The following is a 24537-nucleotide window of genomic DNA, read 5'->3' on the forward strand; positions in this document are numbered from 1 at the left end:
AAGTTTCTGGCATTTTCACAAAGTTGCATTTTGTTTACACAGACAGAGTTGGAGTGTTTCCAAAATATGTTTTTCAGTGACTCCAAAATCCTTTGTCATGTAAACTGGGCCTCAGAAAGACCCCCCGATCCCCGCCGGGTCTCAAACCGGGGACCTTCCCCCTATGCGGTGACGGTGCTGTCCACTGCTCCACCGTGCAGCCTGGACTCTTTGATTCTTTCATTGCGGCTCCGCTATCACTAACCGTCCACACTCCAGTTACGTGGATCGGAGGGTTTGTGTAACTCCAGCCGGCATGAAGCACATTTACATTAATGAATCATTAAAGTTTGTTTGGTGGACTTTACCTGAGGCGCGGCACCTGCGCCGAGCGGGCAGTATATCTGTCTGCGTGGAGCTCCGGACCAATGGAAAAAAAAAAAAACCCCTCTCTGTTTATGGCCGTGTGGTTGGGCTGGAATTACACACCACTATGTTGGTCTGGACTGCTTTGCCACTTCTTAAGAGCTCCCAGGGCGATTTCACCAAGACCAGGCGCTTTATTGAGTGCTTGTGCTGCTGGAGCGCCACGGCTGCAGGACCTACGGCTCATATTACTCATGGCACTAAAACCTGCTATAAAAGCTGCGACTGCACTTCTACATGCCTCCCCGCCATACCGTTTGTTTTCTGGTGCAGCCTTCACTGGCCCGGGTCAAGCATCAATGTTTGTCCTGCGCCCTGCTGTCATCATGATGTCGCTTTGCCAACGCTCTCCAAGTACCCCGGGGACCATTTAGCCGTCACATCCCGCCCATTAAGGCGGACTTCCTTTCGTTTGGATCGCGTGCGTTTCTGTGTTTTCACAGCGCTCGCAGCCCGATGTGGTGAAACGCAGCCGACGCCGTGTTTGCTTGTCCCCGTGTCTGTTTGTCTAGTCGCTCCGCTGACTCGCTGGCTGTCGACTGAATATGTCCGATCTGATCTTTTGGGTGGGTGAAGATAAGACGTCTGACCGTTGGTTTGGTTGCAGCAGGATTGGGATCCCATACGTGAGCGAGGACAAATTGATTTAAAAAAAAAAAAAAGAATGACAACCACAAAGCTGGATTCTGTGTTCCAATGTGTCCACCCAAAAAAAAGAAGAAAAAAAAAGAAAAGAGAAAGCAGCATCAAGGCCGCCTCAACAAATACTTTCTTTTGGATTCAGCCCAAGTCCTTTCCTGTCTTGGTATGCAGGCTTGGCCACTGTGACCTGGGCCGAAGCCGAGGACTGTCAAGGAGCTGAAACGGAGACCGGGCAGGAGGAAAATATATTTGGTTTTAAGAGACAAAAAGCAAAGATGAAATCGGTGATTCACATCCCGATTGACTCAAGACTCCATAAACCCGAATAATTACCTGCTCCGATCACCTTTAATGCCGGCGCCGTTCTCCACGTCGAGGCCAAACCCTCGTCAGGTTGTCTCATTAACGAATCATTTGCCTTCATACAGCCGGGGCCTGTTTTCTCTGGAAGCTCCCGCACGCCAATGAACGGCGATCGATTCAACTCACAATCGGGACAAAACTGCACGCAGCTGAATTAATTCGGTTTAAGTGACTTCCCTCTTGGCAGCAAACTGCTCTCGCTTCCACTTTCTTCTTTCTGTGGAAGCAAATCCTGACATTGGCAAACAACAGAGCCGGAGCACAAAGCGATGGATCTGCTTCTCACTGTGGGCCGCCGTCACATCCACCAGGAACTTTAAATACTTGAATAATAATGAAAAAAATCCACTTTGTCAATCAGAGGAGGAACTTTAAAGTTACATTTCCCATCACGGTGAATGCTTCCTTGACTCCTTGTGGTTTGACAGAAGATGCTTCCACACTGCACCCTTGTGGCCGGTTCGGTGTACTGAAACCTCGCCGACCTGCTCCTTCAGAGCATCTGGAAGTTATTTTGTGCAATTTAAGAGTAAGCTGGGAGTCACCCTGCAAGTAAATCTGATTTTAACAAGATCAGCTCATTTATTTTTGATGCAAGTCTCAAAGAAGGATTTACTTTTTATGTGGAAGCCTTCCATTACCGTCAGCCCATCTTTTATAGTGTTTATTAAACTGAAGGTTGTGGGGGAGTTCAGGCCGATCCCAGCTGACTCAGGCCCCGTTTACACGACAGGGTCTCAAGTGGAAATGCATCAGATTGCTATCATGGCGACTCTGAAGAGCAAAACTGCCGGGTCCCAGGAGAATATGGCCTGGAAGTCATGGAGGAAACATTGTTCTTATCGTTGTTCTACTGAGGATGTGCAGAGGAACTATTTATTACAGCCGCGTTCCACGTCCACAAGGGGACGGAGGACTTTCAAAAAGTTGCATTTCCAGTAAACATACGCCCAAAATGTCACAATTGCATTGCCTTTTTATTGCACTTTTAGGCTTCTCACATATATATCTATTCATCCCGTTTTATCGGCCACTGTTTAATATTTCCTTTATGTCTGTACTTGTGTCTTAAATGTGCGTTGTATTTTACTGTTTGGGGCCTTGTTAAAGAAAAACTTGTGTCACCGCTTGTTGGCAGACAAATAAAGTTTCTTATTTTTATGCATGGGATAATGAAAAGGCACGCATCCCTTACATCATCCTCCCTTTGAGCGTGTTCACGTTCTGTCTTTTATGATATGAACTGAAATCATCCTGATCTGCAGAATCGGGTTTGTATAAACAACAAATCATTGTGCAAATAAACAAAAAATAAATGATAGTGGTATATATGAGAGTTCATCTTCACTGGTATTTTGAAAACAAAATTCAATCCAACTTTTCTGCAGACGGAGAAAAGCTGCTTCGATTCCACAAATACAAATTTATGTGACTTCTCGGCTCCATAAAAGTCAAACAAATTGCAAAAACGAGGAAAGGGCCATTTATCAATGTCTGTCTTTAATGGCCGGGACAGACAAATGGAAACATACATCTCAGCTATATTGCTTGCAGCTTTAATAGCCTCTGGTGGCAATTACACAGATTACAAGTGTAACTGGCAGGCGCTTTGCTTTGAGGACCTTCCCAGGCCCGGACTGTGTCTGTCGGTGGGTGTAACCGCTCCCCACCTCAATGTGTCGCCTGCCACCGCGCTGCAGCCTGACTCAACAGACCACACAGATCTCTGTGGGGGGGGGGGGGGCGACGCAGCCCCGTGAGACCGAGAGAACGAGGACGATGTGTTCAAATCACATGCGGACGAGCCACGTACTTCTGGTATGAGCTACTGCACTGCACACAACCCGGCTTCTCTTCACAAACATGCGACAACACAACCGCTTCGGACCTAAATCAGAGACTTAACCACCCATTATCATGTCTCTTAAGAGTCCAAAAGCAGGGAGGTTGATTTATTTCAGCGTGATCACATGTGGAAACGCTCGTGTTATGTTCTACAGGGATGATTTAAAAAAAAACAAAAAAACCTCCTGATCACTTCTAAAGTCTAAAGAAGCTCAGAGCCTTTAGATCGGGGGCGTCAAACAAGAGGCCGGTGGGCCAAAACCGGCTCCAACTGGCCAAACCACCAAGGAAATTGTAAAAGTTTCAAAGAAAACAGATTTTTTTGAGTCGTCGACAACACAATGCGGCATGTTTCCAGATTTTTCACTGTATTTTTCACCAGGAGGTTTCAGTTAAATTGGCTTTACTTTGAGTTTGTGGTCAATTTCAGATTTATTTGGTTTTTGCAAAAATAGACACACAACAATGCAAAATGTTAAAGTTTAATTTTTAAGGCTATTATGGCACTATTCTACCAGTCAGCATCAGAACGCAGGATTAAACACTGGATAACAATGGCCGACAGATTTGTTCACCATTTTCAACACTAACAAACGCAGCACTGTCCATCGTCATGAAGGGTAAAGATGACGCAATGAGTCACATGATCAGGTGGACAATATTCTCCAAATGCTGCCTCTGTCCGTTTAGAGTGTAATTAAACATTTTTACAACATCATGCACCTTTATGTTTTACAAAAAAAAAAATTAAATACTTGTTTGCACATTCTCCTGAAGGGTTTTCTCCAGGTACCCTTGTTTCCTCACAGTTTAAAAACATGCAGATTCCCAACATATCGCAGGGGGACTAATTATTAAATACAACATTTGTTAAAATTCCTCTTTTTCACAGTGCAAGACTTTTTTCTTTTTACTTTCCGTGTCGCGTCTTCACTTCCATCGATTCACCAGTAGGTGGAGGCATTGTTGAGTTTATATTTCACAAGACTCCTCTGATAAACAGCAGGGCTCCAAGTTCATATGAGAGAGAGAGAGAGAGAGAGAGAGAAACTGTCTATCTCAGAGAAGTAAGGAAAGTAAAAATATATGTAAATGAGGTAGGCAAGTAAATGAACTATTACTCTACGACTATATAAAATAAAGTGATGAATCTGTCCCCTCATCCTGCCACATGCTGCCGACATGCCGAGGAGGTTACAGATAGCTGAGGTTAGAGGTCTGGGGGGGGGGCGGGGGGGGGGGGGGGGGGGGGGGTGGCAGACAAGGGCAGGCAGGGGCAGATCCAGGAGGGTGAAGCATGCCCTGAAGCGCAGACGGGCGGAGTGCCCTGAGATCCCAGCACCTGTTAGTCTGTCAGTCTAATCCGGGTCACGGCGGCCTGCTGCAGTCTGCCGTCTCCAGTGTGACGTCAAAGACAAGTCTGGCATTGAACCGATGATCTGATGGTCATTTGGTTGTTTGGGAGATATTTTTATAAGTTATCACACAGACAAGGGGAGGGGGGAGGATATATTACTGAGGCCCTGAACACACCACGGCGCCGTTTCATGTAACCGAATCGTTTTTGGCCGATCAGCCAAACGGCGTTTTTGGAGCCTGAAAAGGTTTTCTGTTTCTTTAAATAAATGAATTTCGAGAATTCTAGGATCACTTTTACACGCTCCACGTCTTCTCTGTTTTTGGTGTATTTCTGTGGCAGCATTACAGCGCCACCTACAGGCCTGGCATATGCGCAACGTCGTTCTGAGTGATCTTTACGGTGCCGTGTGGACGGCAAACTTTTAAAGAACGACGGGGAGAAAGAAAAATAGTTTCGGCCTCGTGTGGACGGAGTCTGAAACGAATTGCAGGGCCGGTTCACACAAGTATAAGCCACTGAAGATGCAACTTTTTGAAAACGTCTCAGAAGGTGGAACTTTTCAAAAACAGGGAGACGCGTAAATGAAAACAAAAATTCCGTAAAACTCTGCGGGTCCATCTCCTTGTTGACGGCAGAGACACTGCTACTGGTCCTGGTCACCACGACCGTAGTAACTAGTAGTTCTGCACATGCTCAGTAGAGACAATCAGAGCAAAGTTCTCTCTGCGGTGTCATGACTCTCAGTCCATATTCTCCTTGGTAACAATCCAACTTGGTGGTCTGTCCAGTAGAACGTCCGTGTTCTCCCCTTGTTAATGTTTAAGTCGCCACGAGTGGCTTAACATGAAAAACAACATTGTTTTCCACATTTCTGCCGTTGCTGAGGAAACAGACGATGCTTCCATAAACGTTGACGTGCAAAAGGTGAAACTTTTCTGAAATGAAGTGTTTTCACCTGAAACGCATAAACGAGGCCTCACACACACCAAACAGCCTTTTTTTACATTTATTAATAAGTTTGTATGTATGTATGTATTTAAAAAAAGTTTTTCGCAAAAACTACTTGTTTGCATTGAACTTTCAGGGATGATTTGTCATCATCCAAGGACCAAATCCATTAGATTTTGGGACGTTAACGGCCAACTGTTTCCGAATAAATCCCAAATATCTGTGAAAGAATGTCCCATGCAAAGTGGATGAGAGAGGCACCTCATGGAGGAGATCAAAGGAGATCAGCTTCTGTTGCCATGGAGACGCTCCCCTCCTGAGTGTTTCACAGTGATGTGGCTACCTGACAGGCTGCGCTCTACCGGGTGTAGCTCTAGTTTTTAAATGAAGGCATCAAATGTGCAAGAGCATCGTGAGACTGACCCACGTACAGAGTAAAGAGGGTTTATGAGGGTGTTGAGTGAGGGAGGTCAAAGGTCAGATTCTCTACTGCTGCACGCCCGCCCGTCATGACACGCACACACACACACACACACACACACACACACACACACACACACACACACACACACACACACACACACACACACACACACAGTACATTCAATGCATGCAATATGGACACACACACACACACACACACACACACACACACACACACACACACACACACACACACACACACACACACACACACACACACACACACACACACACACACACACACACACACACACACACACACACACACACACACACACACACACACACACACGAGCAGAAACCATCCCCTGACACACACTCGCATGGACATGCGAGATCATTTTGTGGATGGAGAGATAATGACTCAGCTGGAACTGCGGCCATCCGACACCAGAATAACATATACGGGATTATCTGCTGCGATGTTGTGCAAACTGCCGCCGGGGTCGAGGAGAGCTGGGAGAGTGACTGTATCGCAGGGCAGGAAGACGAAGGCCAAAGGTCAGGGAGCTGTTATCCAAATGAAGTCGCATTGACAAACACATGGACAAAATGGCCTTCCTGGCAGAAATCCCAGCCAGAACTTCCATGTTCGTCAGGAGCAGCCTCATCTGTCAATCAGCCGCAGGTTGGAGGCCGAACAAGTCGCCGAAACTCCGTCTGGAGGATGAAATCAAGACGACGTGGACCTGGAAGAGGTCCGGATCGTAGTTGAATCAGCTCTTCTCTCTGAGGGTCATTATGGTCCTCTGAATATCCAAAAAGATTTTCACAGATTGGAAACAATCTGAGGAATATAAACACACTATTTTCTTTCACAACTTCAGCAGTGTCGTCGTACAAAACTCCAAATGGCGAGCGCTGGATCGAAGCCTTAAAACTAACTTTTCTCTTCCAGAGCAGACGGCGCTCATATTGTTCTTTATTTTTATTTTAAGTTTTTGAGTGCTAGTATAACATTAAAAAAAAAGTTCTTTTAAAACATCTTCCACTTCTACTGTAACTTCTTTTAGCCGGTCGTCGGCTTTTCTGAAAGGGTTTGATAATTTTCTATATCATTAATTTATTCCAGATACGTCAAAACTTATACAAAATACATATACTGTACATACAAAAAAAGTCACGACACTAATATTATTCATCTGTCCATCTATCTATCCACACACACAACACATAAGTAGTTAATAACAAAGTACATAGATCTATACCCATTACACACACACACCTATCTAGACATACTACACTGTCATTTAGTGACTAATGTAAAGTTTTGTGGCGTCTGCTTGTCTTCCCTGCCTCCGTCCAGTTCACAAACTGAGTACTTTGTACAGCTCAGGGAGGAATAGAATTTTCACTAAAACTAAAAAATATTCATACTTGTTTATTTATTGCTCCTTTCTTCCTCCCTTCCAGGTCTTTTGGAAACTTACCCCACTTCTCTCTTTCTGCAATAGAATATAATATTTCAAATAAGCTTTATTATTGAATTCAGTTTCTCTTCTACATAGATAGCCAGAGAGAGTTTGAAGGTTTAAAAAAAAAAAAAAAAAAAACACGTCACAATCCCAAAGTATTTATTCTAGATATTTGCTTTAAGTGTGGCCTTGAAATCACCTCTTTGAAATGTCACATAAACATTTCTCAGAGTTCCATCAGGACACTGAAGTTGAGCCAGAGTCCTGACGAGAAGCAGGAGAGCTGCTGAATCTTTATATTGGCCTCTGTTTACCCACTGAATATATTTTAAAGTGCTGCTGGCAGTTTATAAATCACTCAATAAACACGGGGCCAAAACACATTTCTGATTTGCTTGAAAAAATATGATTTTTTTGAAGATAAATAACTCGGCGAGGGAACTTCCAGCGACGCCTGGAGTCAGAGCCAGACAAGGTGAAGCTGCTTTCAAGTTATTCAAATTCTTTCTATTGTTTTCCTTCGTCACATTTGTGTTGGAATTTAAAAGCTGCACTCTCTTCTGGTCCCCAGCTCCCTTCGTCTCTCCTTTTTAAATTTCATTTCACAATATCTTGACAGAAAAGTCTTTATTCTTCCAGTTTCACTTGATTTGAATCTGTTTGTTAAACTTTGCTTGTCTCAGTTGACGCTGGCGTTTCCTTCGTCCTTCACTTCAACTTTGAAAACTGAAGCTGCATCAATTCAAATGACAAGCATGAAGAATTTGTACTTGGATCAAACGATGACTAGGAAACATGTCAATATGTCTGTGAATGTTTTTAATGTGGTTCAGCAACAGGTTAGAACCTTTAGTAAATTGTAAAAGTTTTTACCTTTAGATGATTAAATTTTACAATTATCGAGTGAATGAGGAACAAACAGGTTATTTTCATGTTTTAGTCGTAAAAATAATGTGCGTCTCTCACAAATACACATTCAGCCTCGTCTTCTGCTTCATGTGCCGAGTTGTTGAGTTTTGTCGTATAATTTAGGCCCCGTTTACACGATGTTTAAAGTGAAAACACATTGTTTTTTTTGTAATGTGTTTACATGGAAATTATGTAGTTAGCATGTCAGGCCACTAGTGGCCACTGTAGACGATAATGGGAATATAACAGACAGACCAAGTTGGATTGTTATTACGGTGACTGTCAAAATAAAACTACCAAGGAGAATATGGACTGGGAGTCATGTCACTTGGGAAGCCGCCATGTTTGTTATTGCCCATTTACTCGCGAACGTGGAACTATACACTACGGCCGTGACGAGCACGCGCAGCAGTGTTTTCCCGTTTCCACGGAGACAGCGATGGAGCGTTTTAAAAGTCTTCCATTTTCACTTGAAATCGTTGTGTAAATGCGACCTAAATTGCACGTACTTTTACTTTTACTTATCACTTGTTACTGCAAGTGACTCGATGCACCATCTTGTGGTGCAAACTCGCATTGCACGTTTAGACGGGCCGACGTGATTTCCACACTTTGGCAGATTTAACAGGGAAGTTTTATTCGAAATTCGTCATTTGTCATGACACTGTTCTTATTGTCCATCTACTGAGCATGTGCAGAGCGAGTAGTTACTATGGCGGTAGGTGACGAGCAGACGAGACTTTATGGAATCTCATAAAGTTCCATGTTAAGAGGCATTTTCAAAAAGTGGTTTCTCGCGGCTCCGAGCACCAAAACACAAGGAAAGTTTAGCATCTTCAGCCTCCGGCAAACAAACTGGTCCTAATCTGTCTTTTCTTAACATGAAGCTGCCTTGGCTCAAACGTGAGGTTGAAGAATGTCTGATGGCCTCTTCTCTGATAAACAATCTTGCAACAACAACCGTGTGATGAATTTGTCTTTTGACATTTGTGCTGCTGCGTGGAGTCGGACTCGACGCGCACGCAGGCCAAGTCCTCACCCTGGAAGGCTCCGGCCAATCTGGCAGCTCAATCTGAACCAGGTCCAGGTCACATTGGGTTATTCCAGTCATCATCACTCATTCCCGGGACCGAACTCTAAACAAGACGCCCATTCTCCCAGAAGTCCAAACGTGTACAGATGCAGGTTTGTGGCCGACGGCAGAGCAGCACTTTTAGTGGATTAGAGAGAGAAAAAAAAAAAAAAAGCTTTTTTGGAAGAATGGATCATGAACACATCATCCAGAGTGCTTCCACGATGCCAAGTTTTATCTATACATGCTTTAATTGGTTAGCTGGTGAGGAATGCATATATGTGTGTGTGTGTGTGTGTGTGTGTGTGTGTGTGTGTGTGTGTGTGTGTGTGTGTGTGTGTGTGTGTGTGTGTGTGTGTGTGTGTGTGTGTGTGTGTGTGTGTGTGTGTGTGTGTGTGTGGGTGTATGTATGAAAATAGGGCGGGACTTTCCCTGCCTTCTGCAGCTCTTCCGTGTAGAGGCCGCATTCCCGGCACCACTCAGGGGGCTCCGGCGAGCCACGACACCAAACCCACCCGGAATTCTAGGAACGTTTTCCCTGTGGTTTCAGGTTACCACACACACACACACACACACACACACACACACACACACACACACACACACACACACACACACACACACACACACACACACACACGCACACACACACACACACACGGCGGCCTTCACAGTAGTGTACTGTACTTTTGTTGTTTGTACAGAGTTGGTTTTGTTGGCTTTCCCTCTCTCTCCTCCCGTGCGTGTCGTTCATTTTCATTTTAAACTCGCATACCTTTCCACTGGGTTGGACAACAACTTGGACGGCGGCTCAAAATTCTGCGATTGGACTCAAAACCAGACGCCTTGTTCGGGGTTCTCACTCCGATAGTAAATACCAACAAGTTGAAAAGTTAATCTCATATTGGTCTGAAGGGTCCGGTGCCCCCCGAATGGCCGGGTGCACTGTTCAGGTAAACATTGCATCATTACAATATGCAGTCCGATTTCATGCTTTAAACCACGTTGATAAAGTCTGCATGATCCTGCAGGGAAGGGAATACAAACCTTGTCAGAGTGTGTGGAACGCAGATAAAGTGTGATGGTGTGAATGAATGTGATCCCGTGTCCACACACTGTGAGCTCGACGTTAAAATGTAAACTGAACTGAAGGAGCCAGAAAGAGCGTCGCCGATACGAAGAAGGTTCGTCGTTCAAACCAAAAACCATCAGACGTGTCCCGTTGGCCTCAACTGTGAAAAGTATCATGATGGAAACGGTTTTATAGATTTTTTATGTCATTTATTACAATAATTCAGGAGAAAAAGAGGATTGAGTGGAGAATAAAAACTCTATTTACTAACTTTAAATTCAATGTTTTGAAGTTGATAAAAACGATTGAGGTTTTTTTTGGGGGGGGAGCGGTGGGAGTGGTATGGACTAGCTGGAACCAGTAGATGGCAGCAGTTCAACTTCACGGATGCCAACTGTTGTTGAAACCAAGTGAAGAAGAAGAAGAAGAAGAAGAAGGGGAAACAGTCATCAGGGACAAAACAGCTGCGGATAAGCGAGAGAGAGGAAAACGGTCATCAGGGATGACGAGAGCGGTGGGAAACAATGTAGATAGAACCAGCAGATGAAGAACCCAAAAGAAGAAGAAGAAAAAGAAGAGTGAAATAATTTGACACTTTTTGGGACGTTAAAGATGAAGAAAACTGCACCAGGTGATCTGAAGAGTTTATAACCGGACTTTAACTCTCAATGAGAGAGAGAGAGAGAGAGAGAGAGAGAGAGAGAGAGAGAGAGAGAGACTGGTGACCTCTTCTGCGACTTTAAGTTGGATGAATCTGATATAAAACATATAAGTATAATAATATTTTTTCATACAGGACTATTTAGACCAAAAGTCCAGAGAACTTTTTGTGCAGAAAAACAAAAATGATGCGTTTTATTTACTTATTATTTCTATTATTATTTATTTATCTAAGCAGAAACAAAACCCATTGACATGTTGATCTCTTCTCCAATACGTCACATCATCAGATATAAAGGAAAAGAAAAAAACTAATTTGACAATTAGAATGATAAAATGCAGATTACTGTGGAGGATTTGAAAAGATAAAATAAAAACCGATTGGAATAAAGGGCAACGGTTAGATTTTAGGATAAATTAGTTTGATGCAAAATAACTTAAAAACACAAACACTGATTGATGGACGTTTACACTTTGATGGATAAAAAAAGAATAGAAATAATTCCTAGAAACCATTTGGGACATTTCGGTTTGTCATTGGAGGCTGCTGCAAGCAGAGAAACTAAAGGTTTTCACCTGAAACGTGTAAACGGGGTCTGATTGTCTCAAATACGAGATTTACGAGGAGAAAAGTTGCTAAAAAGTGGATGTCAGAAAATAACGGAGTAACGGAATCTGCTTCCTTTCCAGGATCCGCCCGGCAGCCGACGTGCAGAGGCGCTCTGACATTCAGCACGATGAGCCCCGCAGAGCGAACAAGCGTTTGACTGCGTCACTGTGAAATCTCCCAGGACACTTTTATGAGCGGAGATAAAAGGTGAATAAAAGGCTTCGTCCTGGAGGACGCCGCGTTCTTTATGTGTCGTTTCTGCAGACGTCTGCGGCGCTCGGGTTCGCTTCGCCGCTACATCAGAGTGTGTGTCAAAAGCCGAAACGGCCGCGATCCGAGAGGCAAAACACAACCCTCTCCAACGCACGCAGCGGACGATGACATGCAGGCCGGCGTTGGCCGGCGCCCAGACACGCCAGCGGTGAGACTTCAAACGCTGCTCATGGCGGCAATTAAAGCACAAAGACGGAGCGCGCCGCTGAGGCCAGTGCTTCCTGCTGCCGCTGACCTACATCCCTTTGTTGTTCCCCCCGTCTGTCCGTGGGTCCTTCTCTCCTTCTAGCCATTGTTTCCCATTCACACTTCCTCCCTCCTCATCCTTTGATTTTGCGCTTGATGCCTTGCCAATGGGCAGACGCGGAGGTTAGCGAGTGCACCGTGTCTATCTCGCCCAGCCGGAGCTGCTCCACTAAAACATGCCAGTCCATTGTGGCACTTTAATTATATTAGCTCAACCCGCAGCGCTGGCCCGACGCTGGGCATGAGGGAGAAGCTATAAAACTGTGAACTTTCCATAAAACTGATGATAATAAGAGCAAAAAAAGAGCTGGGAGGGAATTTCACCAACACACACACACGGTGCACGAGGCACATCATAAAACACGGACTTGAAGAGGCTGAAACACATAAACACTCTTCACTCACAGACACGTTAAGTCCCATATTGGCAAATAATCATATCGCAGGGCCAACACGGCTTCATTTGCTTACATACGATCTACACAAAGAGCCTTTTAACGCGTCGCCCGCTTCTTTTTTTTTTTTTTTTTGGAGAAATTCCATAAATCTAAACGAACAATCCCGGCGTTGCTGCACAGAGAATAAATAACTCAGAAAGTGAAATACGGCCGCTGTTGTTCTCTGGTTTCTCAGCGAGATGCGGCCCAGAGAGAGGGAGAGGGGAGTCAGGTCGACGTGGAGCAGGTCAGGCCGGGGTCCCGCGCTGCAGCCGGGGGTTATGGGAAAGAGACGGGTCACCGAGTCAACTGGAGAAGAGGAAGTGAGCGAGGGATGGAGGAAACACGAGGGTCGCAGACATCAAGCCACAGAGGTGACAATGTGGGTGGACACAGAGAAAAAGAACTGGGAGGAATAAAAAATAAATAATGTCTGTTTAGCAGCGGCGGTGAACTTAAGCAGAAACACAGATACTGCTGGTTCAGTTTGTTTACTTAAAAGTAAAAAAAAACTTGAGATTTTAACTTGAAGCGTCTTTCAAGAATGACGGTGGTGATCTGAACATTCTTGTATGAATACGTACGTACAAACAGAACCTTCGGTGATGCAGCTTAAACACAACAATCACAGCCATCATTATTCAACTCGTGTCATAATTTGAAGTACAAACTAAATTACAAAAATTTTACATGAAATTTTGAGTCTACCTGCTGTTTGCTGCCTGCTAGTACCTTGAATACTGTATCCAACCAATACTGCCACTGCTGAGTAACTTCAAATAGCAAAATGTCTATCATAGTGTATGAGTGTGTCTGAGAGAGAGATATATTACTGTTAAAATAACGATAATAGTTAAAAAGGATTAAAAAACAAAGTACCAGCAATAGTTCCAAAGTAGCAATAAAGTAACAGTAATGGTGAAAAATGATCAATAAAGTACTAGTAATAGTAAAAAGGTATCGATAAAGTGACAGTAACGGTCAAAAAGGATCCATTAAATAACAGTAATGGTGAAAAAGGATCAATAAGGTACTAGTAATATTGAAAAAGTATTAATAAAGTACCAGTAATTGTGCAAAAGGATCAATAAAGTACTCATAATTTATTGATCCTGTTTTACTGTTACTTTATTGATACTTTTTCAATATTACCAGTAATATTGAAAACTCTAGGTGTGTGCGTTGTCGTGGAGACGACGTGCCGAAATACTGTCGCTTATAACGGCAATAAAGTAGAAATACTTTGTTTAACCTCATTGACACGACGATTCAAGGGAAAATGCTTTATTTTATTTTTTTTGTTGACTTTGTTTTAGTAAAGTTTCACATTTGCGTGGCGGTTTCCATGTTGGGCCACTAGTGGGTGCTGCTGCTGCTTTTGGAGAACAAAACGCTCTAAACATTAAGGATGGGTGAGCTTCAGCCGTGGAGCAGCGTTTCAGAAAAAAGACATTTTCAGTGTTTCTGAGCGTCGCTGTCGTGTGAACGGGAACCGAAACACTTCGGAAGTTTTGCATTTTCATTTGAAAAAAAAAAAAAGGAATATTCGTAAACCGTATGGAAACCGTTCAAAATGTCAGGTTTTCCCATGACGACATCCCGCCTCCTCCTCGTCTGCTCTACGTTAAACCTCACTCTTGATTTCCAGCGACACAGAAGAATCAGCACAAGCCTTCAGGAATGTATCTGCAGCCCTCAGCGGCTCAGAGCTTTTTATTTTTTTACCGTGTACAGTAATTAATTTATTGTCCCCTCCGCTAGACTTTCATTATTATCCAGTTCACTTGCATTTTCCAGGCGAAGCCGGGCCGACCCGGGAGAGCGAGGCGGTGAGAGCTTTGCCCCGTTTCTCACCACATTAACGGAATCGGTTCCAGATGTCAAGACGATAAACAAAACGGATTGTCATAGCCTGATAAAAATGCGAGGAGCGCTCGCTCTGCCGACCGTCTCCTGGGCTCACCCCCCCCCCCCCCCAAAAAAAAAAACCCTCTGGGATCATCCCTTAAGTATGACGACCAGTTATTGGCTCTGCGTTGCTCCTACAGAACACACACCGTGCGCCGAACACACACTCATTCTGACGTTTCGTGAAGCTGTGCAGCAGATGGATGGATGGATGGATGGATGGATGGATGAGGGGATGAAGTGATGAAGTGATGAAGTCATCTCCGAGGCCAATTTGGCCCCAAATCAGACTTTTCTTTTTTTTTTGCCCATATGTGATCCATATCAGACTTTTTATGACAGATTTTCTTTTTTCAAAAAACGATCACAAACACTTTCATATGTTCTCCTGAATGTGATGCACAGCCGATGTTCCATCAGTCTGTTGTGCTCCATTCCCATTTAATCTCCTCCGGGTCGACCCATATTTATTTATCTATAATGATAATGTTAAACAGAAACAGTGGACGATAAAAAAAAAAGAAAAATATAGATATATATGTGCAGTCAGTCCAGGTTCTTATTTTATTCTGTTCGGAGTGGCTGTTGCATTTAGGATGAAGGAATTTTTTGTAGATGTTTTTGCAGCCGGAGGAACTTTGAAGCGTCTGCCTGATGGGAGGAACTGGAAGAAGTGATGGAGGGATGAGAGGAGTGATGGAAGGATGAGAGGAGTGGGAGGAGTGAGAGGAGGCCTCTGTGATCGGGGATATTTCATTTCTCTAGTGCCTTAATGTTCTTTATTACTATTAATCATTATCAATGCAATATAGTGTTCTATTTTGAGTTTGTTTTATTTTCATTATGTGTGTTCTAGATTTTTATTTCTATTCTTCCATCCCATAAGAACTGATGTTTTGATGTGGAACAGGTACTTAAAACATTTCACTGCATATTATACTGTATATAATTGGCCATAGTTTTCTTGCCTTTAATCGCACACCAACTTTAAAATCAACATCTGAAGCAAGTCTATTCTGCTACTGGTCATTCCAAGGCCCTAAACTCTTCACTGTGGAGTCTGACGGGATTTGAATTATAACGTGAGCCGCCACGAGGAAAGAAAACTTGATCTCAGCAGAAAGTGTAAATTGAGCATCAGGCCTGCAGTGGGAAATCGGCCTTGTGAGACGGACGTTTGCTTCTTCTCCACTCGACCGGACATAAATTCTCCTGCTCACGGAGCATGTAAATGAGCTTCGATACAAGCCAATCCCTGCGGACTCTCAGAGGACGCCGTGTCTCAAACCGTCCGCTGGAAATAAACAGCAGAACTTCATGGTTTATTTACTCTGTTTCTATTCATCTTTACTTGTATTATCAAACAGGTCTTCATTCATACACACTCAGGGCCCGTTTACACTTCGTCTTCGAGTGAAAACACAAACACTTCCATTACGCTTCATGTGTTTTCGCCCTCCAGTGTCCGACTTCGGGGAATAAGGTAAGGCAGGGTAAGGCTCTCAGAGATCACACCACGTTAGAAAAAAAATCCTATTTGGATGTTTAACTACGGCCAAGAAGACAATTCTCCACTCACGGTTCTCTCCTGGGCCGGGGATATCGGCCTCATAGAAAAATCCCCGGCTGTAATTCACTTCCTCTGAAAAGTCACTTATTAGTTCTTACAAGCAAAGAATTTGATATTACAATAATCCTCACTCAGTCTACCCACTTCCCGTATATTAGTTGGTGTAGATTTGTATTTGTATTCTGTATTACTCTGATGACGAGAGCGGATACTAACCGGATACTAAATAAGAGTCGTTTTGATCGTTCGTGTCTTTCTGGAAGAGTAAAGTATCGGCGTGTGCGGCGCTGTAGATGTGCCGAGATCTTTGAACACAGGCCAACTGGCTCTTTCATTCTTGCGCCTGCCTCTTCAAGACACGAGGCGCTAAGATTACTAATCCCAGGATGGAGTTTCTATTTCTTCTTTTTAATCTTCTTCCTCTTCTGCCACTTTTTCTGCGAGTAACTAGTGCAGTAACTAGTAACTAGTGCAGTTTGGAGCACGTACAAACAAAGCACGTCAAAACGTGCGGAAAATTCGGGAATAGCGTTTTTATTTGTATTAGGGATTCGGCTATCTCGGATTTACTTTGAAGTATTAGAACATACGTGTGCCTGTGTGTGTGTGTGTGTGAGCTGTCCAAACACGAGATGAATCTTTGACCCTGTTTACACGGCCTTTTCAACTCAGAACGCAAAACCTTTGTTGTGTTTTGTTTGTCCATTTGCAACACAACCGAACTGAAAACGTCACAGCGGTCGTACTAACTAGCTCTTCTGCACATGCTCAGTAGAGCCAATCAGAACAAAGTTACCTCCAGGGTGTCATGACTGCCAGTCCATGTTCTCCTGGGACTTGGTACTTTTATTTTGACAGTCACTGTGTGTGTGTGTGTGTGTGTGTGTGTGTGTGTGTGTGTGTGTGTGTGTGTGTGTGTGTGTGTGTGTGTGTGTGTGTGTGTGTGTGTGTGTGTGTGTGTGTGTGTGTGTGTGTGTGATTTTAGTACAAAAACATACAGCAAACGTTGCCATGGAAATGTGGCTCAACACAAACAGCATCCCTTCCTAACTCCCTTGAGCATCGTCGTCTTCTTTCCTCTCCTTGTCTTCTTCTCTCTCGTCGCCGTTTGTGTTTTCATACAACGTTCCCAGGCGCGGTCCGGTCGGCGGCGGTAACGGCAGCGACGTCCAAGTCTTTCCCATGCAGCCTCATAGGAGGGTCTTTGTTCCCCCTCCAGGCTTTGGGGGTCCCCACGGCAGGGCTGTGCCCCACTCCTCTGACTCCACAATGGGTCTTTATGCTGCCAAGCGCCACCCCCCCCCCCCTACCCCCCCTCCACCACCACCACCACCACCGTGCTTCCCTCATCGGGGACACACTGAGGCACGAGGGGCATCACGGCACCGGACCGGCTCTTCATGCCCCGTTCTCTCCGCCTCTTGGAGTAAAACACGCCAGCAGAGTCAGATACAGTGAGAGAGGTGAGCCGAGTGGCCACAGGCCGATCTGGAGAGTTTATGACTGCTGCCAAGTGTCTCAGCGGGGTTCTGTTTTCTTATTCACACCAAGAACCCTCGACACCGCAAGCGGAGATCCGGCACCCACCGGGGAGTGTGTGATAACACACTGCTACAAGCCATTAGCGCCGTAGGACGACACACTTAAGGTAACAAGACGAGGCCGCGTTACTGCGTCACTAAGGCCCCGATTACACGACAACAAAGTGTAATACGAGTGTGTCCGCAAAACTTCCTTCACACGACACCGGTGTTCTGATCCACTGCGTCCGTTAAGTTTTTATGTCCCAGAGTGGAAAGATTCTTTCACGGTCACGATTCCGGCGAAGCGCTGCCACTGTGCATCCGGTTGTAAATACTTCCGTCTGCTCATGGACCTGTAAACAAACATGGCCGACCCGTAGTAGTTTGACTCGTGTTCCGTATCCTCGTCTATCGGTAGTTTAATAGTTAAGATTCTCCCCTGATAGGATCCGATTCCTCATCAGTCCACTAGAATGTTGGGTTCTCTCGATTTTGTTCACGTTTATAGCGTATTGTTCTCTGCACACATGTCTGTGCGGTTTCATTTCAAAAACAGGCAACAGCGCCCTCCCGTGGCCCGGCAGACTAACTACATCGGGGTCAGTGTGTCTGCTGCTGCAGTGGAAACGATTTTCTTTAAAGGTCAAGGTGTCACGTAGAAGAGAAGAGAAACTAAAATCTGAGATACAATCTGAGAAGATGCCTCACTTTCACTCTGCTCACTGAGAACAATAATAAAGAAATGTTAAGAATCCCACAATTCTGTACTCATATGTCAAGACTCATCCTGAGAAGAGCTGAGTGATTGGACAGTCGCAGGGAACATTCATCCCATAAACTTGTTTTTCTCTGCGTAAGCCAACACTAGCAGTGCCAAGGGGCCGAGGTTGCCGGTTCAACGTCACCACATGAGAGAGGGAGAGCGCAACCTTATCATAGTTGTGGACTGAGTATCGGGAGCCTTGAAGACACAGATACAGCAGGAGGAATCCATTTACTGAGGCTCAGTAATCTGCATCGTGTCTCTTCTTCACCTCATACTGACTGCAGAACCACACACACACACACACACACACACACACACACACACACACACACACACACACACACACACACACACACACACACACACACACACACACACACACACACACACACACACACACACACACACACACACACACACACACACACACACAGAGACAGACAGACAGTCTCTAAACGATGAGCCCAAAACCAAAAGCAGGATGAGGCCTTCCAAGGCCGCGTCTGTAAATCACAGCAGAATCAAACCTCATAAATACTGGAAGGAAAACAGAATGGAGAGATTGTCTGAATGAGTGCAGCACAATGGAGAGGAGGGGAGGGGAGGGGAGAGGAATGCCATGCAGCTATTTGTTCTGCCTGCGTTCACTCAGTGTGGCGATGGATTTAATGATTCCCTGATTTCCACAGTGATTAACAACAGGCGAATGTAATGTACACACACACTGACCCGAGTATCATCGTACAAGAGTCAATGCAGGATAGAAACAGGAGCTTTTGTTTATTTACCAAATATTTGACCACACACACACACACACACACACACACACACACACACACACACACACACACACACACACACACACACACACACACACACACACACACACACACACACACACACACACACACACACACACACACACACACACCTAGCCGACCATTACACTGTTACAAGCTTAGTCGATAAACAATGGCACAAAACATAATTCAACCTTTTGAGTCAAAGTTTTAGGAATGTAAGGGAGAGAGAGTACAGATATGAGAAAGTACTGAACCCCAGTAATAAAGTACAAATACTTTGTGAAAGCGACAGCAGACACCTCGCCTCAGTAAAGTATGTATGTATTTTTCAAACTTTTCAAAAAAACCCTTGTACCCAAATTGCATGAAATCTTCAGGGATGGTTTGTCATCATCCAACGACGAATCGATTAGACTTTTGGGACGTTAACGATACACCGTTTCTGAAAATCTCCACAAAAACTGCAAAAATAATTTCCCATACAAAGCGGATGAGAGTGGCACCTCATGGGGTAGACCAAAGGAGATCAGCGTCTGTTTCCATGGAGACGCTTCCTGCACAGTGATGTAGCTACCTGACAGGCGAGTTAGCGTCGATATGAGCTAATGGCTAACATGCTAGTGATGCTAACTCGGTTCCACAAACAAATGTGTCGTTGGTGAAGGTTTACGCTCTACCAAGTGTAGCTCTAGGTTGTAAATAGATTTCAATTCTATAGCACCTTTCCACCGCTTGAGCCGCCTCCAAAGCACAGCAATGTTAATCACATTCAGCCATTCACACACACATCAAACCTGCACCCTTTCCTGTCGACGGCCGACGGCTCGACCAACCGATGAACAGCCACCAAATGAAACCTCCCACCACACACACCTTTCATCACTTTACCGAACTTCCTGTATTTTAACTTGAAAAGATAATTTTTTCAAGTAATATTCTGAATAAATGACAAGAGAATAAGAACCCACAGGAAACATTTATCTACAAAATATTGATCATGGCACTTAAATCTTTACTGATTACACCCCAGCTCTAGAGGAAACTCACACATACTTTAAAACTTTTCTTATTATAAACTATAAATCCTTCCTCCCGCAGACACACACAACCACCGGCAAAAACATTAGAAAAAAAAAAAAAAAAAAAGTATAAAGCTGGAAGCAGCGTCCAGATTTCTTTTACCTCTCGACGACGCCGTCTCCGCTCCAACACGTGGCGTCGTCCACTACGTTCTCCCCTTCACACAACATCTCTGGCAAGGCCGCGAAGAAAGACTTGTAGCGCTGCAGGTACATCAAGAACTCCCTGAAAGAGAACCGTGCAGGTTTCTGAGTGAGTGTCACACCACTCAGGTCCAATCAGCATGTTAGAAAACAGACGGCCGAGGAAGGTCGAAGAAACATTTTCAATGTGGCCGGTGGGAATAAAACACTGACTACCAACAAACTGTGTGTGTATTCTTCTTCACAACTGGTGCATGTAATCAATACACGTGATGGTATTTGATGGTGGCAGAGGATGAAATCACACTTCAAAAGTCATATGTTTTCTTAAAGGAGTCAGATTATGCAAAATTCACTTTCTAGGTTTTCCAGCAGTACTAATCGTCCCCATACCTGGACCGACGTCCCAGAAGTGAAGACAGTCTGTCCTCTCTCTCCCTGGCTTGTTTCAGGTTTTAAAAAGTGTGTTGCTCCAACCAGCCAATCAGAAATCAAACCCTATATAGTGTCATCGGGGGTTTAGCCAATCCCAATCAAGGTAGGCCCTCCCTTTGACTCCTCCCACAATTAGGCAGCTCTGCTCTGGCACATGGCACCACGAGAGGAAGTACTTCCTCTTTTTCCCAAGATGGGCATGTGTGGGCGGAGCCAGTCCAGCTCACACAGACACAGCAGATTCTGAATGCAGCTCCTGTGATCCAATATTCAAATGAAGGAAAATCAAGGTTTCTGGACCAACGACACCATGTGGAAGAGTTGAAAAGCTGGATAATATGACTCCTTTAAGACGTGATAAAGAAATGTCACTCACAACACAGCTGCTGGAGTCGTGGGTATCTACGGGCTCGTTTACGCGACAACGTTTTCCATTGAAAACGCAAAACTTTCATTGTGTTTTGGGTACTTTTATTTTGACAGTCACCGTAATAACAATCGAACTTGGTGGTCTGTCCACTAGTATGTCTGTGTTCTCCCATTGTTAATGTTTAAAGTGTACTGTTCTCTGCTGCATGTGTGTCTGTGGTTTCATTATGAAAAGAACCAACAGCACCCACTAGCGTCCCAACATGAAAACTACATCGTTTTCAACGTTTCTGCCATTCCCTAGAAACAGACATCGTTTTTGACAATGTTGCTGCATTAAAGGCGAAATGTTCTAACGCTCTAAACGTATCTACCTTTTCACAACAAAAGTACAGCTTATCAGATATACAGTATTTTGTTACAGTCACTTTGAAAATTAGTTGCTGTAAATAAAATAAATTGAATTGAATTGAAATAAAATGAAATAAAATGAAATAAAATGAAATTAAATGAAATAAAATAAAATAAAATAAAATAAAATTAAATTAAATTAAATAAAATTAAATAAAATTAAATAAAATTAAATTAAATTAAATTAAATTAAATTAAATTAAATTAAATTAAATTAAATTAAAATCTGGATCCAACAGAGCAACCCGACGGAGCAACTAGGAAAAATGCAGACCCCAGACTCTTATAATTTTTTGGGCCTAGATTTTAGATATGAAGTTAGTACTTAAATCTTTTTTTAGAAACATGTAACTTTAATTTGTTCACATTATGTTTAGATAAGGTGGGAGAAGCACTTTTCTTCTGATTTCTTTTGTACTCAAAAACGATGAGTTTTCATTTGAAACGCTGTCGTCCAAACGAAGCCTGAGCTAAGTCACTGAACACTGTGGGCTATCATCTCTGAACAAACTGTGAAAGGGATTGAGACAAATGAGTCCCCCGGGTTCATGCTTACCTCGAGAGCGTTCTCAGACTATGTTTATTGTTCTTGGAAGGTTTCAGTGGGAATGAGCTGGGAGTATTGGGAGGTGGAGTCCAGGGGGGAGGTTGGTGCAAGCAGGGAGGATGCAGGAAGGTGAAACGGGGATTGAGAGAAAGAAAAAAAGGAAACAAAAGGACGACATGACAGGACACAAGGGGGAGGGAAAGGGAGAGAAGACAGTCAATTGACCCTGGAAGAGAGTGATTAATCATGCACATGCAGAGTCACATCACGATGCCCCTTATTCACCCCCCACACCAAATCCAACACTGAAACACATAATGGTATGTAACATGTACATTAACTCAGCAAAGAGACGAGAAAACATCATGTGAAAGGGTTGAATATTCACCGCTGAAATTCTTGATTCAGTTTCTTTCTTCATTAAAACAATATTGCTTCTAGAGCAGAGGCGTCAATTACTTTTCAGTTCAGGGGCCACATTCAGACTAAATTTATCCGGAGTGGACCGGACCCGTAAAAAGGTTCCATAATGATCTTTAAAACTTTGATTTGGCGCCGAGGGTACGTGATGAAAATGCCAATATTTTTCACAAAATATTAAATCATTACTACAGAAAATGACTCAACATTAAGGTGATTTTCATGAAACCGTCGGGTGTAAAATACAGTGAAATGTCCAGAAAACTTCTCCTATAGCTGTTGCATTCTGGGAGTTTTTACAAACTCCCCTCCGACAGCACTGCTTTGAGGCTAGTTTGATAGCAACCAGGTAGCAGGTTTTCATGGCAGCTTCATCGATAAAGCAGAACGGGACTTAATGTTGTAATGTGTGCACTACTAAATCAGTTTTCTTTCTCAGTGGTTTGGACGGATTGGAGCCTCTCGCCGGCCGGTTTTGGCCCCCGGGCCTCGTGTTTGACGCCTCTGCTCTCGCCTGTGGAGTTTGATATTTTTCAGTGCCATGCTGCTCTCTGTTCACTGTGGTCGGCACTCACATGTTGCTCCGGTCAGTGCTGGCAGCAGGACGGTGCTGGACTGAGCTGCCATGAATGGCGGTGGCGGTGCCAGGCCAGAACCTGTCAGCTCGGCTGGCTTCACTGCACTGATTCATGGTCTGGGTTCGAGCTCAGGCAAGCAAAACTGTGTGTGTGTGTGTGTGTGTGTGTGTGTGTGTGTGTGTGTGTGTGTGTGTGTGTGTGTGTGTGTGTGTGTGTGTGTGTGTGTGTGTGTTCTGTCTGTGCTGCTATTTAAGCCAGGAGCGGCTGGTGAACAGAGTTGGTGGTATGGCCGTCTGGATAAACAGGAAATCGTTGGTCCGTCAGGATTAATCTTCCCCACACTCGCCCTTCCTGCCAGCTGCTGTGGGCACGGGACGGAGCCAGGTGGAGGGCACGGCTGCTTTTACTGTGCGTGGATATGTGTGTGTGTGTATGTGTGTGTGTACAGCTTGTCATTACAAAGAAAGTATGACGCCTGTTTTCATTTCACTTCCTACCAGAAGACCTGGTTACAAAGCCAAAACCTGCAGCAAAATATCAGCATGCAAATGCCACTAAATTGACGTCGGTTGAGTTTAAATTTTGAGTTTTACCTCCTCAAGTGAGCCAGCTGCCCCAGCCACTGCTCCGGCAGAGCTCGGGAGGGGGCGGCAGATGGAGGCGGAGAGGCGGAGGTCGTGGTGGAGGTCACGACCTCTGCGCTTGTAGGCTGCATGCCTGTAGGTTCCTTAGTGGAAAGGCCACACACTTTGTCCACCTGTGAGAGAGAAGAGAGCAAACAGACACCTGTTAAGCTGAGAATGCTCATAAAACGTTCTGGGTGGGGGGGTGGGGGGGGCGCTTCCAAACCAAACAGCCACAGGAGAGGGAGCGTTTATGAGCGGATTCATTATCGGAAAAATGAACCCCCCGCCGTCAGATTGATGGCATCTCGCTCTCAGAAGAAGAATGCCTACGTTTGTGTCTGAGCGATTAGCGAGTGAAGAGAGGTGAGGAGAATTATGGAGCGGGACAACGTGGGAAAAGGGTGGGTGTGAAGCGATGAAAGAAAACGGCGCGATGAGTGAGTTACTGCCGGGAGGGCCGACAGTAAATGGAGAACGTTTCCACTACCTCATGGAGGTGAACGCACGTGTGCACGGTTGGCGAGTATCTCCTGTGGGCAATTAAAGCCGGCAGCGGCGAGGAGGGAAGTGGGGGGGGGGGGGTTGGGGGGAGGGGCGCTTCAAACCCACAGGCAAAAT

At 44.5% G+C, this 24537-nt stretch overlaps 1 protein-coding gene across 2 annotated transcripts in view; it reads right to left on the reverse strand.

Annotated features, from left to right (window-relative positions):
• Positions 1-24537, reverse strand: part of LOC308114414 (glypican-5-like) — a 130616-nt gene that overhangs the window by 55342 nt on the left and 50737 nt on the right. Inside the window, exons 4-6 of one of the 2 annotated variants that reach the window (XM_080471282.1) lie at positions 23887-24050; positions 22305-22361; positions 20493-20615 (exon numbers count right to left, since the gene is read on the reverse strand). In XM_080471282.1, the coding sequence (XP_080327408.1) occupies positions 20493-20615; positions 22305-22361; positions 23887-24050 (344 nt within the window). The remainder of the gene's footprint in view (positions 1-20492; positions 20616-22304; positions 22362-23886; positions 24051-24537) is intronic. The other variant, XM_080471283.1, reaches the window with a different exon arrangement.

The sequence above is a fragment of the Lipophrys pholis genome, assembly GCF_963383615.2.
Source record: "Lipophrys pholis genome assembly, chromosome: 1".
In the NCBI taxonomy this organism is placed as follows: Eukaryota; Metazoa; Chordata; class Actinopteri; order Blenniiformes; family Blenniidae; genus Lipophrys; species Lipophrys pholis.